This window comes from Myotis nattereri, assembly GCF_964212035.1.
Source record: "Myotis nattereri genome assembly, chromosome: 3".
In the NCBI taxonomy this organism is placed as follows: Eukaryota; Metazoa; Chordata; class Mammalia; order Chiroptera; family Vespertilionidae; genus Myotis; species Myotis nattereri.
In genome coordinates this window covers 156,211,448-156,227,687 of record NC_138077.1, presented here as the reverse complement: position 1 = coordinate 156,227,687, position 16,240 = coordinate 156,211,448, and the positions used below count along the sequence as shown (strand labels likewise).

At 35.1% G+C, this 16,240-nt stretch overlaps 1 protein-coding gene across 1 annotated transcript in view; it reads left to right on the top strand.

Moving 5' to 3' along the window:
* ADGRL2 (adhesion G protein-coupled receptor L2) overlaps window positions 1-16,240 on the top strand; it is a 190,586-nt gene that overhangs the window by 115,596 nt on the left and 58,750 nt on the right. The window contains exon 4 of the mRNA XM_081086246.1: window positions 15,516-15,625. Coding sequence (XP_080942372.1) covers window positions 15,516-15,625 — 110 coding nt within the window. The remainder of the gene's footprint in view (window positions 1-15,515; window positions 15,626-16,240) is intronic.

Below are 16,240 nucleotides of genomic sequence, written 5' to 3'. Positions count from 1 at the left end.
GAGATAGATATGCTAATTACCCATATATTACCTGATAAGTTGATTTAGGACCTTTAATATGTGCATTGCCATTTATTTCAACTCTTGGCGAGTAGGCCTTTATTAAGCCGTGATGATTACTGAATATGAAATGTAACCAAGATTATTTTTATTCAAATATAATTTAAATATTCATCAAAGAGAAGTTATGCTTGAGACTGACAGAGACTATTAACATCAAAAAATATAATTAACTGCATTGGGTATCATGAAGTAGAGCTAGCCAAATAGCCGAGAGGTCTAATTGCTCTAGAGTTAGAGAAGCAATGGCTTTATTTTGTGCTGTAGCTGTGGAATTAATAGTAATGTGGTTTCCTATGTGGGCCAATTAAAAGCTGCCTGTTAAGGTTCATTGCTCTATAGGAAACCCATTGACTATCGCTTAGCAAACAGGATTGACATGTCAGTGTGTACAAGAAGATAAAATACTATAAAAACCGTGAACATGAGAAGTCGTCTTAAAAGAACTGTTTTGAAAACAATTGTAATTAACCTGTTTTCTGTGCCAGTGCTGTGTAGTGGATGTTGTGGTGTCCCTTCCAGATTTCCCCTATAGGCTCAGGCTGCTTGCTCTCCTTCCCCCAGCTGCCTGGGAAATTGCCTGCTGATGGGCTCACAGTGGTCCCTGCCCTGGAGCTGCCAGGGGCTGAAGGGATCTTAAACTCTTCTCCCCAAAGGCAGCCTGCACCAAATGCCAGAGCATAAAGGCGTGGCCTCCTTCTTTCCTTCACTTTGAGACTTCTCTGAAGGGCTTTCCCAACTCCAGCGCTCCCTCCCTTAGGAATTTGCTGTGCCTTTGTTGCAACCACATTGGACTTCTCTAGCTCACCCAATTGTGCTTTCTCATGGCTTCACGGATCCTTCTGAAAGCACTTGTGCCTCGCAGAGATTTTGCCCTCAATGAAATTCCACTTCCTGCTTACCCAACCTAACAAAGCTAATAACTATTCAATAGAAAAAGAAGTTCTGTCAGTGGTACTGTTACATACATTACAGGAATCTGGCAATTAAAAACATTTTAAAAATTTGAAAAATTAAATTTGTTTTAAAGCAAAAAAGAAATGCCCAGTTCAGGTTCAGAAATGGCATTTTACATTCTAAAGTTTATCTTTGTCATGTGGTCCTTTTTCTTTAACAAAGGTAATATTCTGTCCTTTGTGTCTTTATTAAGCTTTTTCGCTGTATTTTTTTAAAAAAGAAGAAACCATTCCTGAAAAAAGATTGTGCCCTGCTCAGGCTGTTGAGATGTAAAAGTGGGCAGACGCTCTAATGGTCTTTTGACATTAATGAGATTGCTGAAATGGAAAAGCGAAGGATCAAAGATAATAGCAAGACTTCTCTTGTTTCTTTTCCTTCATAATGACATATCAAATATAGTAAAAAAAATTTGCTGTGATTCCTAACATAATACATAATTTTATGTGTGAGTGTAGGACTTAAAGTATTAGAATGCTCTTTGCAACTAAAGATAATTCTAAAACTCTTGCTATAAAATATGTAACTTCAAATACATTTTATTAAATTACAACAATCTCAATTTAGCTGTTACTTTTGTAAGACATGTAAAATCTTAAAATACTTAATAGATTCCAATGTGTAGAATATAATAAAGTGTGCGTTGTGTCTTTAATCTGCAGTCACAACGATGTTTTCCTAGCCACTCATTATTTAATATGCTTACCCTGTTTATATCTGTGGCCTGAGAGTGCATGTTCGCTCTCTGAAGAGCAGGGTTGATGCTTCACAGCACACAGCCTTGTCCTCCCCAGCCTGTACATGGTGTTAGCGGTATTTAAAGCTTTCAAGTCTAACATTTTATAGGTCATGATGAACTGAGCCTTTCAGACAAGTTACTGATACGAAGCTAATTCAGGCTAGGAAGATAATATGGAATAGAAGCTTTCTATCTTCACTGTCATTTTTAAAAACTTATACAAGCTGCAAAATTCAGAAAAGTTTTTAAATTTGATTTATATCTTACGGTTATGGAACTGTTTTTCACTTCTGAAAATTATATCTTTATCTTTTATCCACTGTTTTATGCTACCCATAATTATTAAGCTGTGTGATGTACAAGCTATTGTGACAGATACTCTAAATTTATTTATGTATGACTGGGAAGAATATTTTCAAGTCTATAGACTGAAGTTTATGGACTTAATAAATTTTAGATAAGGCACAGCATTATGCACTGAACATGGCTCAGAGATTCTTAAAACAGGCACAAGCCCCTCAAAAGATATTATAATCTGGTGAAGATGAGGGATGTACAGAAATAATGACTTCAAATCGCTGAGGTAGCACCATGCACTTTCAAAATCTGATGGAGAATGGACAGTGTTGAGCAATGGCCTGAAGTGTGAAAATGTACTGTATGTTGAGGAAATACTGACCGTAGGTCTGATAAGGGAGATAATGCAGCTTCTGTCCTCACCCTTTCTAACTTTCCATGGCATGCAGCATCTCATCAGCTTTCTTCTTCTCAGGAGCCTTGTGGATCCTCTTCTTGCACTTAGTCTAAGGAGGAAAGGATTTTTCAAAAATTATGCTCTTTATATTTCTCAAAATTATGGAATACTTATAAAATAGATGTTAAAAACTGATTTTAACTCTATAATATCAATATGGAAAATAACACAAGGGTTTTAGGCCCTTTATATTCTGAAACAATATAGAGTTCACTCTTTTTGTAGCAGAGAACATTAATAGGCAATTTTACATCCATTTGTTTTGTTTTCCTGCATAGATACTGGTTGGATGTGGTATATTTAGGATCTTACTCTGCTTTTAAAACTAGGTATTTCTGTACCTAAGCTATGTCTTATGTTGCTGATATGTCTTATAGTACTGTTTCTAGTACCAGGATGCATACAAAATCATCATCCCTCCCTCCCTCCCTCCCTCCCTCTCTTTCTCCCTATCTATTATCTGTCTGTTTTTAGATAATTTCTTGCCTTTGTGACTAAGATGCGGCAAGAGGACACTTCCCTTGATCTGTGTGTGTGTTTGTTTTTTAAAGAGCACTTTGAGTAATACACTGTAGGCTGAATGCTCATGAGAAGGTGTTCCGTTATCAAGAATGCCATCAGCAGTGCCTTGTTGCTTTCTTATCAGCTACTTCCTGCTGCCAGCTTGGCACTTATTTCAATAGAAAAGGATTTGCATCAAATGTAATGCCTTATTATATGCAGCTAACATGGGGTTTTTAATTGTGCAAACACATGAGACTCCTGCAGTGATAGTCAATTTGATAAAAGGATTAGATTATGAATATTTTGTCATGATTAAAGATTAGTTCTGATTTATCAGAAGTAAGCCAGTGAAATGTGCCATGTATTTGCCAGTGAGGTGAGACTCCATTAATTTTGAGAGTGTATGATCCACAGCATATCTAACTCTTTGTAAGTCTCTAATGGATTTGATTATTTATATTATGGGTATTAAAGATTGTTTTTAGCCTTCCACACCTACTTTACTGCTAACAGTATTCCAAGAGTCTGTGGTTGCGGATTTTTGCCTTTATTGTTTTTCACTTCTTATCTTACAGAAATTAGGTAAATATCTATACAAAATTTGTGCAGTTTTTATTAGGGAAATGGAATCTTGTGTGTATCAGTGAGACATTTTGAATTGTTCCTTCAGTGATAAAACTTTAGTATTATATAGAAGAATGAGAAATCCGATTGTTAAAAAAAAAACCACACACCCACAAAAACAAGCATTTATAAATGTAGTCATTTAAGTAAAAAGTGAATACTCCTGAGTTGATTAAATGATTCAACAACATATACTTTGTCTAAAGTTTTTTATAGGTAGACAAATTTAAAATGATTTTGTTTTTAAGTTTTCAGTTTGATTTGTATAGGAAGTTCTGTGAACATTTGTTGCTGTGCTGTAATCAAAATGAGGTCTGTAAAAGCAGAAATTATATTAGCTGTCAATTAGACTAGAAATCTGTTTCGTGTATATGCAGTGATATATAATACTGACTAAATGACACCCCATCAAACATCTTGGGAGGCAGAAAATATATTTATGGCATAATTTTCCTGTTTATCAAAGTCATATCCAAACCAAGGGAGTAATCTTTAAGGTGAATTTAAAATAGCAGCAACAAAAATCTGGTTTACTCAGTTTTGCCCTCTAAAACTCCTTTTGGTTATAGGTTCTTTTTTCATTATTTCAAACTCTAATCCTCTGAGCAGGTAATTAACGGACCAGAAAAGCCATTTGTGGAAAAGAAGAGCCACCAGGGTGAAAATATTTCTCCACCAAATGATCTTTAAGAAGTAAATAATTACAAAAGTAAAAGATGTGGGATGACCAATCTAAATCTAAGGATAATTAAAAGGAATAGAATATGAAAATCAAAATGCTTTGCATGTAAAACAATTCTCATGTCATAACAGGACTAATTAAATATTTAGAAACCAAAAATCCCCTCACAATTTGAAGAAAAAGAACCCCCGACAAAAGGGTCTATAACTTTGCAGATAATGAGCAAGGGCTAGAAGAAGGAAAAACATCACAGATTGGCTCCAAGACTCTGCAAGGTCATGTCTTATTACGCTGTGTCTTTCATATGGTCTGGTAACAAGTTTCTTGCTAATTTAATCTAACTAGGGCATCCCATAGCAATTTCCCTTGTTAATAATGTGATACTTTCTGCAAGTGCAAACTATAGTAGGTTAACAGTTTTTAAAAATCATTGCTCCTAATTGATACAGATCATAATAATTGCTTTTGAATTAATAAAAGCAGAGTTCTTGAAAAACTGGACACAAGTGATATTTTTAAAGTATTTCGATATTTTGTAGTTTATCCCCACTTAAATTATTATTTTTTTCCTTTCATTAAGCAGTTAGACCTGATGACCCTGTGAATGAAACTTAGTCTAAGTGGCATGCTTTGTAAATAAATACTTCCTATTTTGCTAATACTGTAAAAGCACGCACATTTATGTTGAATGTGCATTTATGAAAACAAGAATTTTGTACTGGATTAATTAGGCTCTGAGTGAGTTAAGCCTAATTTGCATTAAACTGACCCCAAGGTTCAGTAGAAACTGCAAGAAATTTCAAAGGTTCCTAAAACATAGAAAGTTGTCTTTAGCAGATCAGCAATGCCATTTCAAAATGCTTATTTCAGTAATTAATGTGGAATTTTTGAGGATATTTTTAAGTTTCTAAGATGCAAATTTAGCTATAAATATTACAGTATGCATACTTTGTGGTTATTATTCCTGACACAATATTTTACTCTGACACAAATGATTATGGAAAGTGTCATTTTTATGTTATTCCTGCTTTCAACATATTGAAAAACAGAATGACAATCTTCTGGGCATGATCTTAATCAAGCTTTTATTAACTTTCTGTAGGTTTACCTGATGTTTATTTGGCTTTCTATTTCTGTTACATGCTGTACACTTTTCAGTCATATAGGTTTATGCTTATATATTGATAATACAGAAAGATACTTTGTATTTTTGCTTATACTTATTTAAATAATAAATTGGCTTTTTAATACCTTTTTAAAATACAGTTGCAAAGATTTAATCACAGTTGCAGTTTTTAAAAAAATCAAGATTATATTTAATTTTTTTTGAAAACACCAGTATATAGGAAACCAAAAGGAATAGAAATTACATTATTTATTTTTTCCAAGTTATGTGATCAAGCATGTACCAGTCATCAAGCATATTTTCCTAGAGATGTTGATAGTGATTTTATTTCAATAATTCAATTTTATTTCCATGATTTTGAAATGCTTTAAATAACAATATTCTATAATGCTTAGAGAGTACAATATTCTAACATGTCTACATAATTAAATACTTTGTGATGGGTAGAAATCTTCTAGAATACACGAAATTATTAAATAACTTATGAGAGTATAGTTATATGACAAATGAGAACATTACTATAGAACTCTTTTTTTTTTTTTACCGTATTAATTACACACCATTTAGCTTCCTAATGTTATGTTTACCTTGCAATTAGTTAGGCTCCGAAATCATCATTAATAAATATTTAAAGAAAGCAGGGCCCACTTTCCTTAGCTCACAGAAGAGAAGTTTAGGTGATTAAAAAAAAACACATTTTATTATACAGTAAAAAAATAAAAGGTTTGGTTTAACATTCAACTCAGTCTCCCTCTTTAGTGATGATGATTGTTACTTATATCTTCGTATCTCATGTTTTATTTAATTACTTTGCTTGAGCAAATCTTTTTGAGTTGGAACTTACCTTTCATGTTTTAAGATCATCTGCCACTTGTGTAAAAATGTTTTCTAAATTTGGACTAAAAAAGACAGGGGTTCTGGTATCTGCAGTACTATGTTCCTTGCTCATTTGGAATTGTTAGTTGTATGAAGTGATTTGTAAGCCAAAGGGTACTTTTCCTCTTGCTCCTTAAGTAGATCTATCTCACAAGTGTTATATTATTGGCTTTGATTATACCAAACTGTGTTCAAATTGACAGAATTCTTTGAGAATCAAGGACAGCTGATTGAAACGGAATTGGATGTCTAAGTACTTATTTTCTCCTAACTGTGCTTATTTGCAAGCAGAAATAGGCAAGTTAACTATTCATCATTATTTCATTTATTTAAAAATAATTAGTGAATCCTATTACGTGTCAGGCATATGATCACTTCTGATAAGAATTTATAGGTTGCCAGTGTCCTTTTTCTTTTTTACCCTTTGTAGGTAACGTTTCTAAAATTTTAACTTGAGTACTTCAATAGAATAAAATTTACTTACTGATATATAATAACTTTTTATTGAAGCTCAATCATGGACATCATTTCATTAGTAAGAATGGATTTATAGTGCAATAATTCAACCATCCATGTTCTGTTCATTCAGAAGATAGGATTCCCCGTGTGGGTGTGGTTTAAACTCTTCCAGGACACTCCTGTGAATGTTCTGCTTATTTTTGGCACTTTGGAAAGGGTTATCTTTCCATGATACCCTGGAATCTTGGATACATTTATTTCATCTCCAAAAAGTGAACACTTTTAACCAAGACAGAAGGTAACTTAGGAAAGAAACAGACCTATTATTGATAGCATTTTATAATTGAATTTTTAAAATAATGGATACCACCGAGAGACCAGCATTGTTGAAGCATTCTTCACCGAACATATGGACTCAATAAAGAATTGTTCTAATTCTAGAGGATGGCTCCAACAAATTCCAGCAAACATTAATTTTTAGTTTCTGTCATGATATTAATTTTTAGTTTTCTGAGCTTTTCTGTTGAATGCTGGAGTATTTGTTCAACTTGGTAGATTTTGAATTTTTAATCTTCCTTAGAACTGTGGTGAATGATGGCCCCTGGCAGGAGATAATGAAATTTTCTTAATTTATATTTTCAAGCAGAAGCTTCAATTGAAAATGGCATCCTATGGCCTGGAGACATAGCTCTATGTACGTTTTAGGGGAGATGCAGTAATAATGCAGTGCCATCGAGACGAGGAATGACGGGACAGGGAAGAAGTAATTTAAGGAGGCAAAGAGAATGTACCAAAGCTTTATTGTAGCGTATCTAATGATCTGCTGAAGATTCCCAATGGTTTTTGGAGCATGACTGGATAAACTAATGTTATCTTGCCAAAACAGAAGCCCCTGCTTAGCCAGCAGAACAAGGCTATTGATTAAAACACCTCTCACAATAGATTGCACATGGAATCTCATCTCCATACTTTGCACTTGGTTAAAGTGTAATAATGAGCATAAGATAATCAAAAGAAGAGTAAAAGCAATCTGTTGGGCGTTGTACAGTTCCAGATTAGAGTTGGAAAGGAAACAAATTTGCATGAATAGTTCGGCCTGTTTTTAAAGCTGAACACAGGAAATCGTGTGCAGTACGACTTCCATAGTAAGATAAAATAGTTTGCCCCTTTAAGGTTTGCAAGTCGATGTTTATCTTATACAAGGGAGTAGTTGTTGTTATTAATCATATATTGTTGTTTTTGGTCATTCATATTTGGTGAGTAATTGTACAGAGAGTTCGCCTGCATTATCTCATTTAACCTTAACAACAAACATCTAAGGAAGGTATAGCTAGGGCTGAAAGGTTTAATACATTGCTATGGACTCACAGTTAAGTAAGGAGCTGGGCTGGGACTTTCTGGTTCTAAAGCCTCTTTTAAAAGCTAATCTTCCCAAATAGCAAATGTTTTTGCATCTGAGTGATAAACGATACACTATATTATGTTTTGTAAAATATATTCTCAGATTATAATAAGTAACATGTGCATTGTGCCTTTCATTTACAGTTTTAAAAGATTAAGGAAAATCAGCATATTAATCGTTAGTTTGCATTAATATTTCATGTGTTCCCCCAAAAAAGATGTTTTTTTAAAGACGGTACTGCTGTTACTTTGTGCATGACATTTGCTAAGTAAATTTTATGTATGAGAATGTAAATTATGGTATTACACGTTTATAAAATGCCTTTGATTAATTACACATTTTTCTTGGTAACAGTTATCTTAATTTTAAAAAAATATTGTGGTTACCTTAAAAGTTAATGTTGAAACCCGAGAATTTTTATTAAATTTGTGAGATAAAATGTACTCTTTTAATACTTTTCACTTTTTACCATCTCCTAATTGTGATGATTGAGCGATTTGTTATATATTCCTTGAAGTATATTTTTCTTACACATTATGCACAAACCTGGACAATATCACTGACTTTAAATATTAACTCTAAAGTTTGCTATTCTGTTGTGTTTAGGAAGGAAATTAGTAAACTACTCATCTCCAAAATTACTCGGTTTTATTTTCTTCAGCTTTAGAGATACACATTTGGCTTCACTCCTGAGTAGATTTTTTTTTTCTTATTTAGAGTAGAAAGACTTAAAACGAATGAGTTTTAAAATAATTTTTTAAAGTCAGTCTTTTTGTTCCATTTAAAGCAGCTTTATGGCCTATAAAGCAGGACTTAGGATTTTTTTGGGGTGTAGTTGATGGTTTTTATGTTTAAAAGTGTAAGTTATGAGTATTAATGTCAGAAATAATACTTTTATTCTGGTATTTGAACTTGATAATGTGCAAAGCATTTATTATTGTATTTAATTTAGTGACATGGAATTCTCATTTTAGATTAGTAAGAAGATTAGAGGAATAAATATTAAAATGATAGAAACTTGAGATCTAAAAGAATGTGTAGAAATAATATATAGGTGATATTTTTTGAAAGTGCTCTTAACCCAGTGATGTGAAGTAATGATTATCTTTTGTCTATCCATGCCAACTTCTGGAAATTTTTAGAAATGTGGTTAGATATTAAGAATGATTATATGCTTAGAATTTGAAAATGAGTGCTTTACATTTATTTACTAGATGTTAAATCGTACATTATATCTCAGCTATTGCTTAGACATTATTTGCAAGGGCTGCACTTATGCAACTTTTGAGTTCTTTCTAAAAAATAATCATATTATTTCTTCCTATAGTTGAACCACTTTGTTTAAGTTTATTTGAGTAAATAAGTCAAAGGTTGAATGTAAAAAAATTTTCAATGATTACAGTGAATTATTTTTTGTTATTTTTATTTTTAACAGTGTCCTCCTAGGGAACACAGTTTATTGGTACAGATTGTCAAAAAATATTTATGTCCAGGTTCATTTAGTGTTCAAAATTTTCATTAGCTAGCAAACTTTTAGGAAAAAATAATATTTTCTCTGTTTTTAAAAATGGGCTTGCATGTGATATATGCATGTTCCTAGAAGTTGTACTTCTTTAAAATCCCTCAGGTTAGGAATTTATAAATAACTAACCTGATGGTTCAAAATTAGAGCAACTAAAACCCTTGATTCTTATGATTAAAATAGCAAAGGACGTCATATTAGCATCATAAACTCTATTATGTATTTGCTACAAAAACGTTATTCATTACTTAATGAAATTGTATTTTACTTGTATTTTATTAAGATTTATAGAGCAAATGAATGAGTTTTCAATACGTATTTATTCTTTACTAAACTATTTAAACTGTTCTCTAACCCAGTGGTTTTTAGTCATCAGAATCACCTGAATAACTAGTTAAAACTCAGATTGCTGGGTGTGGCCTCTGGATTCTGAGTCTGTTGGTCTTGAGTAGGGCCTGAGGATGCATTTCTAACAAGTTCCCAGTTGACGCTGGTGCTCCCGGTCTGAGGACCACATCTTGAAGGCCAGTGCTTAACTAGCCTAACTCATCTGTGCATCTTTACAGATAGGTAATAAGATAAATTTTATTAAAGTTGAAGTGTTTAATCAATATCTAGAATTCATTTTCTTTATGATAAATAGTAATTGTATTTCCTTCAAGTTGTAATCAATGGTCCACCTACTTAAAAAGCCCTATTTTTTCTCTTCTGCCTTGTTCTCATTCATACTTGAATTCATGCTTAACATTTGAGAAAAGTGTAGATTTTTAACATAATTCACATGGTATTACTGAAATATACTAATACTTTGTTAGTACAACCATACCTTTACTAATAAAGATACCTCTCCCCCTGAGAGAAAGTTATGCCAGGAACTATGGCCAGGAACTATGCCTAGGGCTGAGAAAACAAACAAATGAATGCCGTTCTTTTCTTGGCTTAGGTGTGCCTTTTCGTTTTTGTTTCAAGGAAAACTTGGAGCAGAACAGTTGGAGGAAATTTACTTTGCTTCTGTATCTAATTGCTTTCTCGTTCCCTATCTTCTTAAATGATAGCAGTTTACAAGTGTCAAATCTTACCAACAGTGTATTGGTTTTCAGGTTTTTCTTCATGCTAACAGCTCACATTGGGTATTTCCTTTTCCCTTGTGTCCCACACTTACTGTATGTGGAAACTTAAGGCTACTTGCTTCATTCATAATTGAATGTACATAGTCTGTATTTTTATTTCCATCATTTGGTCCTCTAAAAGCTTTGATTTTCTTGTCCATGAATCAAGATACTGCTATACAGATCTGATATTTTTATGCTTCTGCATTCCACTTCTTGCTGATTAACCCTTTACTTTTTTCCCCACAAGATTAATTTTTTAAACATATGACACATAAAAATGAAGATTTTTGACATCTTGAGATGCCATGAATTCTAGAAATATACATAGTTTTACTTGCAGGAACTCCATTAAGTCTCCTTACCTGCAATTGTACTTAGGAAGATAGCCCAAGAATTAATACCATTTGCTGTCTTAAAGTGAATGTTTTGAACAGTGTGATTAGTAATGGTGGTAATTGCTTTTAACACTTATTTGAACCTGTAATTTTGGTGAGATGACTAATACAAAGATCAGAAAGAGTAAGTATGAGCAATTATTTTTCATTTACATGGTGTTGGTCTTTTAAGAAATAATGGAAGCAGGAATACTTTGTCCCTTGTATACTTCTTGTCAACATATTGTGACGTTGAAAAATATAAAATGAAAAATTTGAATTCCTTATTAAAGTCATATTTATTCTTTCTGACCTTCTAGTGGAAAAAAACTGGGTAATCATCAGTATGCTTTATTTTTGAAAAAATATATAAATCCCCAAATTTTTTGAGCTACAGCCTTCTTCGCCTTGGTCCAAAGTCCGTCATGCTCTTTGTGCATTTCAGCCTTGAGCATAATTTCCTCTCTCTCCCACCTGTTGTTGGATTGATTACGTGAGAAGAAGCTTCTGTGGGAAGGGGGACAGTGATGATATATATGGAAGGTTTACTAACAAGTGGAATTATTTGGGGGGATTTCTGCTATGAATATCTTTTAGATACGTTTTAAAACCATTTGCAGCATGGCAGACTTAACACTGTTGAGTGGTTATAAAATGTATACTGAGGGAGTTTATAAAAGGGGATCTAACTCAGATGAGTTTAGATTATTTTGATTCTGAAAGGTATGAGGGTTATGTAAAGGGAGGGCCTTTGTAGGTATGAGTATATACAATAAAGAAATTTAAAGAACTTTAGGTTTTATGGGGACTAGGCTAGTCGTTGAGGGTCCCTGGGAGATTAAGACACTTATAAAAAGGAGCGAAATCTCTTTTTGCTCTAAATTTAACAAAGGAGAGAATGAAACATTAGTTGAAACATTAGATATTGACCTATTGAGAAATCTTAAATCTTCTATTATTTAAATTTTTAGGATATAAAATTGGTTCTGTGATTTATGTTAAAATAATTCACTTACACTAAATTGAGAACAATTGGCAAATTTCCTCAAGAGATTGAACCAATTTATAAGAAATACAGAATGTGACAGGGCACCATTTACATTATACATGCTCTTGGAAATTATTTTGTACTAGAGGCCCGGTGCATGAAATCGTGCATGGGTGGGGTCCCTAGGCCTGGCCGGCGATCAGGGCTGATTGGGTCCAGGCCGATCAGAGCTAGGCCAGAGAGGTGGCAATGGTCACCAGATGCCGATGCCGCCCTCGTCAGCTCCCAGACACCACGTGGTTCCCCGCCTCCCTTCTTCCACCTTCCACTGCAGCAGGTGGGCAGTGGGCCGATCGGGGCCTGCCGGCCAGGGAGAGGGACAGAGCAAGCCATCAGCTCCCCTGGGAAAGGGGCCACATCCACTTCCACCCATCCCTGGTTCTCCATCCCAGCCCGGGGGCCAACCCTGATTGGGCTATCAGGGCCTGCCAGCCGGGGGGAGGAACCACAAGAGGTTGGCCGTCTGGGGGGGTGGGGGTGGGGAAGGGACCACAGGAGGTTGGCTGTGGGAGTGCACTGACCACCAGGGGGCAGCTCCTGCATTGAGCATCTTCCCCCTGGTGGTCAGAGTGCATCATAGCGACCAGTCGTTCTGGTCGTCCAGTCGCTTAGGCTTTTATATATATAGATGATACTTTTTTAAAAAATATGGTACCAAATACTATAGATTACTTTTGAGAAAATATATTGTTAGCTTAGTATTCACACAAACAGTATTACTTATAACTTATTTAATATTTAAGACTCGTTTATAATATACCTTGACCTATAAAATTTTCCTTTTTGATTCTGTAGAGGTTTTCAGGTCTTGCTGTTCTTTAAGGAAGAGTCAACCTGGTTTAAGTTGAAATAGCTTCTAAGGTGCCTGACTTGTTAACATACTTACCTCTCTGACACAGTTGTTCTTCCACTGTTCTTTAGTTATTTGCTGTGCTATAAACTGGGTTGCGCCCAGGCCTATGTGGCTCATTTGATTGGAGCATCATCCCATATACCAAAAGGTGGCAGGTTCAATTCCCGGTCAGGGAACATATCCAGGTTGTGGGTTCAATAGTGGGGGAGGCAACTGATTAATATTGCTCTCTCACATCAACATTTCTCTCTCTATCTTTCTCTTCCCTCTCAACCCCCCCGTCAGTAAAATCATGTCCTCAGGTAAGGATCTATAATAATAAAAGCATAATATGCTAATTAGACTAACATCCTTCTGGATGAAGCCAGGGCTGCGAAGGAAGCCCGAGACCCGGTTGCCAGAGGGAAGCCGATGCCGGCAGCCAGGGGAAGGAAAGCCTAATCTTGCACGAATTTCGTGCATCAGGTCTCTAGTTTAAAAATAAAAACACTGGCCCTTGCCGGTTTGGCTCAGTGGATAAAGCACAGGCCTGCAGACTGAAAGGTCCCAGGTTCGATTCCAGTCAAGGGCATGTACCGTGATTGCGGGCACATCCCCAGTAGGAGGTGTGCAGGAGGCAGCTGATTGGTGTTTCTCTCTCATCGATTTTCCAATTCTCTATCCCTCTCCCTTCCTCTCTGTAAAAAATCAATAAAATATATTTAAAAATAAAAAATAAATAAAAACACTGGCTGCTTTTTCATTCTTCTTCTTTTTTTACCATTTTCTAGTCCAGTTATTGTATGTACTATAGGATGTCTGGTATTCAAATTGTTAAATAAGTTTTGGTATAGTGCTCTTGTTCTGCTTGCTTTGCTTCTTAATTTATGTAGTTTTGGGAAATATAATAAAAGCCTGCAAATATTACTTATATTACTTATATTACTTGCCTTTAAAAAGCTTATAAAAAAGATCATTTGGATAAATTCATAGAACTTAAATAAATACCATGTTGCCTAGAATTCTAACCTAATTCTAATAATCTTGATAATTTACTGACAACACAAAAATAAGAAAATACTTCCACTTGTAATAAATAGGACATACTAGGCATCACGTCAGTGACATTCTTTTTAATGTTATGTTACAGGGAGTCTTAATTTAGAAGAACCAAGTTTCATAGTCATATCATATTAATAGTACCAGCACATTAATCTAGAAAATTGAAAGAGTAAATCAATGTTTAGACACTCAATATGTGCCAGGCACTATGATAAATCTTTATTTATTTTTTTAAAATACGTTTTTATTGATTTCAGAGAGGAAGGGAGAAGGAGAGAGAGAGATAGAAACATCAATGATGAGAGAGAATCATTGATTAGCTGCCTCTGTACTCCCCACACTGGGGATCAAGCCCACCACCTGGGTATGTGTCACGGTGGGAACTGAACTGCGACCTCCTAGTTCCGTGGTCGGCAAACCGCGGCTCGCGAGCCACATGTGGCTCTTTGGCCCCTTGAGTGTGGCTCTTCCACAAAATACCACGTGCGGGCGCACATGTGCAGTGCGATTGAAACTTCGTGGCCCATGCTCAGTTCATAGGTCAGTGCTCAACCACTGAGCCACACCGGCCAGTTTAAATGTAGGTTTCAAGAGTATAGACTGTATTATAGTAGGAAACTTAACACCAAACTGGATTTAGAGGATAAATTTCAAAAGCTGGTAGCTCCTTTGTTTTATTATGTTGTCAGAACTTACTTTCAGCCCTAGCTGGTTTGGTTCAGTGGATAGAGCGTCAGCCTGCAGACCAAAGGGTCCCAGGTTCGATTCTGCTCAAGGGCTGCAACCTTGGTTGCAGGATCCTCCCTGGCCTGGGCCCTGATAGGGGCTCGTGCAAGAGGCAACCAATTTATGTGTTTCTCTCACATTGATGTTTCTTCCTGTCTTTCCCTCTCTCTTCCACTCTCCTTAAAAATCACTGGAAAAATAGCCTCTTGTGAGGATTAACAAAACAACAACAACAAAACCCACCAAAAAAAACCTTACTTTCAGGCTATTCAGTTTGTGATCGTATGTTTCTGTTCAGTCATAGTAACATTTTTATTGTGATTTTAATTCTTAAATATGGAGAGTATCCTGGTACTTTTTTTTTCACTAGTTGAATATGTTAAAACTTCTAATTAAAAGGTGTAGTAGAATAATAGAGATGTATTAGCTCTTTTCTTTTTACTTTGAGTTAAAATCTAGTGTGACCCACAAAACAAATATTAAAACATAAAGCAAATACGACTTTTGTACTCTTTCATAATGATGAGCAACCTAATGTCAGTTGAATTTGTACCAGTTTCTTGAGGAAAAAATGAATCAGTTCTCTTTTATGTCCCTTTAGCAAAAATAAGCAACTACATTATTGTGTCACACAAGTTTGATTTTGTTTTGTTTTCCAGGTGCAACAATCGAACACAGTGTATAGTAGTTACTGGGTCAGATGTATTTCCTGATCCATGTCCTGGAACATACAAATATCTTGAAGTCCAGTATGAATGTGTCCCTTACAGTAAGTATGAAATTGATCTGTTTCACTTCTCCAGCATTCCTCGTTGATGCTGAAAGACTACACATGTGAAAGAAGCATATGTTTATGGCCTAAAAACCCATTATGCATGCAGAGCGCTCACAGACTCGGGCCTCCAGTTAGCTTCACGAAGTGTGGAAGGAAGCCATCCTGTCATGCTGGCCAAGTGTCTGTCTGTGTTCTTAAGTGTTTGGCTTTTAAGGCTAGTGTTTTTTCCAGGAAACAAACTTGAATTAGCTATTCAATAGGGCAGCTAGAAATCTGTACTTTTGCCCGATACCAGTTGCTGACAAATTGGTTTGGCTCACGGTTTTGTAAAGAAGGAATTGACTTTGGTTTTAATTGTGAGCTACTTGAATGGCTACCTGCTGTCGTGGTAACTTCAGTGCCTGTGAAAAGCTACCATTGCAGTAACTGAGGCCAGTGCTTCCCTTTTGGTTCCTTTGTCCTTAATGGAGCATTTCTGGACCACATTCAGTGATGGAATCTTAACACTAAGCAACATAGATATGACAGAATTGTGCACATATTTCTATTTTTAATTTGGCCTAACATCCATTTATAGTGAGGTCCATAAAGGGATATTTAAAATTCAAT